The 2,611-nt window shown below is 32.9% G+C and overlaps 1 protein-coding gene across 1 annotated transcript; it reads left to right on the forward strand.

Annotated features, from left to right (window-relative positions):
• Positions 1-1,090: 1,090 nt before the first annotated feature.
• On the forward strand, positions 1,091-2,275 carry LOC134241233 (solute carrier family 23 member 2-like). The gene is made up of 3 exons (XM_062723293.1): positions 1,091-1,264; positions 1,605-1,700; positions 2,082-2,275. The coding sequence occupies exons 1-3, from the start codon at positions 1,162-1,164 to the stop codon at positions 2,273-2,275; spliced, it is 393 nt and encodes a 130-aa protein (XP_062579277.1). The 5' UTR covers positions 1,091-1,161.
• The last annotated feature ends 336 nt before the right edge of the window (positions 2,276-2,611 follow it).

The raw sequence follows: 2,611 nt of genomic DNA on the forward strand, positions 1-2,611 counted from the left end.
CGTACATAATTGTATCTAAAAAGTTTAAGTCAATAGAGTTAGAACTGAGGTAAATGTAATCGGTTTTTAATTTACAAAAGAATAAAAGCAGAGAAAATCTGGTTGTCACGTCAATCAACGTCAATTAATGTCAAGTAGTTGCTCCGTGAATGCTATGACAGCGTTGTAAAAATCGCTGTATTTTTTTCATATAGCACATGGACCTTGATTTTTTACATAATAATAAACAAAAGGTAACCGTAGCAATTTATTCAGACATAGTAATACTTCACAGTACACAATAGATTTTCCGTAAATCAATGTGCCTGCGAACTTTACTAACAACCCTCGTATATCTATTGTCAAGTTTACTCAACAAACCTGACATATATAAAAAGAAAAACAAGAAAGAACTAAGTTCACTTTATGCATAAAATAGCCCTGTCCTTATATCAATTAACTGATAACTTTCATTCTCTGTAATGAAATTTCTCTTTAATAATCCAGATATTAGAAAATATGCTTTGAGAAAATGTAATGTTCTTGAATTTTGTAGAGAACAAACGTATTTCACTGCCTTCAGCAAAAAAATGAAATGTGAGCACAGCCTACGTACGATGAAATATCAAAACATATTTTTTCTATCTTTAGATTGATTGTATGTTGTTTAACGCCCCTCTCGGAAAAGTTTCACTCATATGGAGACGCCATCACTTGCCAATGGAGAGCTGCAAATGTTGTCAAATACCTAGCACTCGGGGCCATTGAGCAGGGAGGGATCTTTTACGTGGCAGCACCTACCGAGGACACGGCGTCTCGGTGTATACGGTCTCATTCGAAGGACCGGTCTCCATGTCCCACAATGGAACTCGAACCCGCGGCGTAAGGATCAACCCCTTACTTTGCCATATGAGTGACTATGATCAGTGTGTAAATAATGGCCCAACAATTAGTAAAATTTCAGAAATCTTTCCAAGATATGGGGATGCCTTTGTACATTGTCACTGATAATGAAAGGAACATGTAAACAAAGCATATTTTCAACTTACCTTCTTTGATGGTTCTTGGTGTTCTGGTGTAAAGTCACCAGTGTCTTCACTATTTACCGTGGTGGGCGGATTACAGGTGGTGGGGATTGGATTTTTTATTGGTCTTGTTTTCGGAAATCTTCAATACATCGACATGAATTCTACAAGAAATCTGGCAATTATTGGACTTTCTATGCTGTGGGGCCTTGTCATACCATACTGGTCAAAAATAAAAGGCGATGACGTCATCAATACAGGTAGTCATATATTACTATGCCAAATGTAATACCTCTGTGAGACTGGAAGGATTATTTTGTTATCTGTCTTATAATATTTCGTTCACCAAATATTTAATAGGTTTTAGAAAATATTTTTCAATCACTCTAATCATAACATGCAATAATCAAAAAAAAAAAAAAAAATAATCGTTACATAAACTGTATAAACTCTTCATGACAAAAAAAATTGCTATATGAAAGCGTTTGTTATTTAAAACAACAGATAACAAATCAGTAGCATTTTAAGATGAATATATTATCAACTACATACTCGATCATGAACTTGTATAGTGAATATTGAATTTGTATCTGACTTAAGGTAGTGTAGATGCTGACAATTTACTCAAGATGCTTACAAGGAACCCTAATTTTGCCGGATTTCTTATCGCACTCATTCTGGATAATACAGTACCAGGTGAGTATAATGTAATGTACTTAGTTTGCTTGTTACCAATTACACGATATATAGAAGATTTTTTTTAAAATATACAGTTTTAATTGAGGAAGATTGTTATATCATGACAGTTTATGATAGAACGAACTAAAGATAAAGCAAAGTCTTGCGATTTGATTAAATGATTCGTTACCAAAAATTGAATTTACATTATCAGTCATACTCTTTATTTTTTCTACTTAGAGTATATTAATATTGCTACATCTATAACAATGTAATTCCATTTCAATTGAAGTCTTTGAAAACATCTTTAAAATTACTTGTATTTTCTAGACTGGAATCTTTATTCACGTATAATAGATTGTTACATATTTTAATCATGTGTTCTCTAATGGATAAAAGGAACATTTAAAGAACGAGGAATGGCCGTGTGGCAAGCAGGTGGCCAGGAAGACGAAGGCGTGGATCAAGAGAAAGAGGGGCGAGAGGTGTATGATATACCAGCTCTAACAAAATACTTGAGAAAGTATCGGATTTCAGCGTACATTCCATTTTTACCAACATACTGTCCAAAAACTTCTAAAAAGTCAAACTGACGCAGTGTTTTCTTAACCTGAAACTGAATTAAAAAATTGTAATCTGATTGCGTATTTTTCTTCATTTTGATGGAAAATACTTATACAATTTACTCTACATGCTACCTACTCTTTTCAAAAGGGTGTAGAGTTTGTTCCAGATAAAATCTACGTTTTAAATATAAATACACTGAACTAAATTTCTAAGTGTTTACCTAAATTTTTTTTTTAGAACAAATGTATACAATAAATAATTTCTTTAATTCATGGTAAACGATGGATATTTCAGTTCCATGTTGCGTAAGTTTCATTCAAGTTTTTCGTCAGAATTTTAAGCAAAGTGTCAAGAAAATAATG

Source organism: Saccostrea cucullata, unplaced genomic scaffold, assembly GCF_032062105.1.
Source record: "Saccostrea cucullata isolate Sc308-1 unplaced genomic scaffold, CSIRO_AGI_Scuc_v1 ctg6750, whole genome shotgun sequence".
NCBI classification, from domain to species: Eukaryota; Metazoa; Mollusca; class Bivalvia; order Ostreida; family Ostreidae; genus Saccostrea; species Saccostrea cuccullata.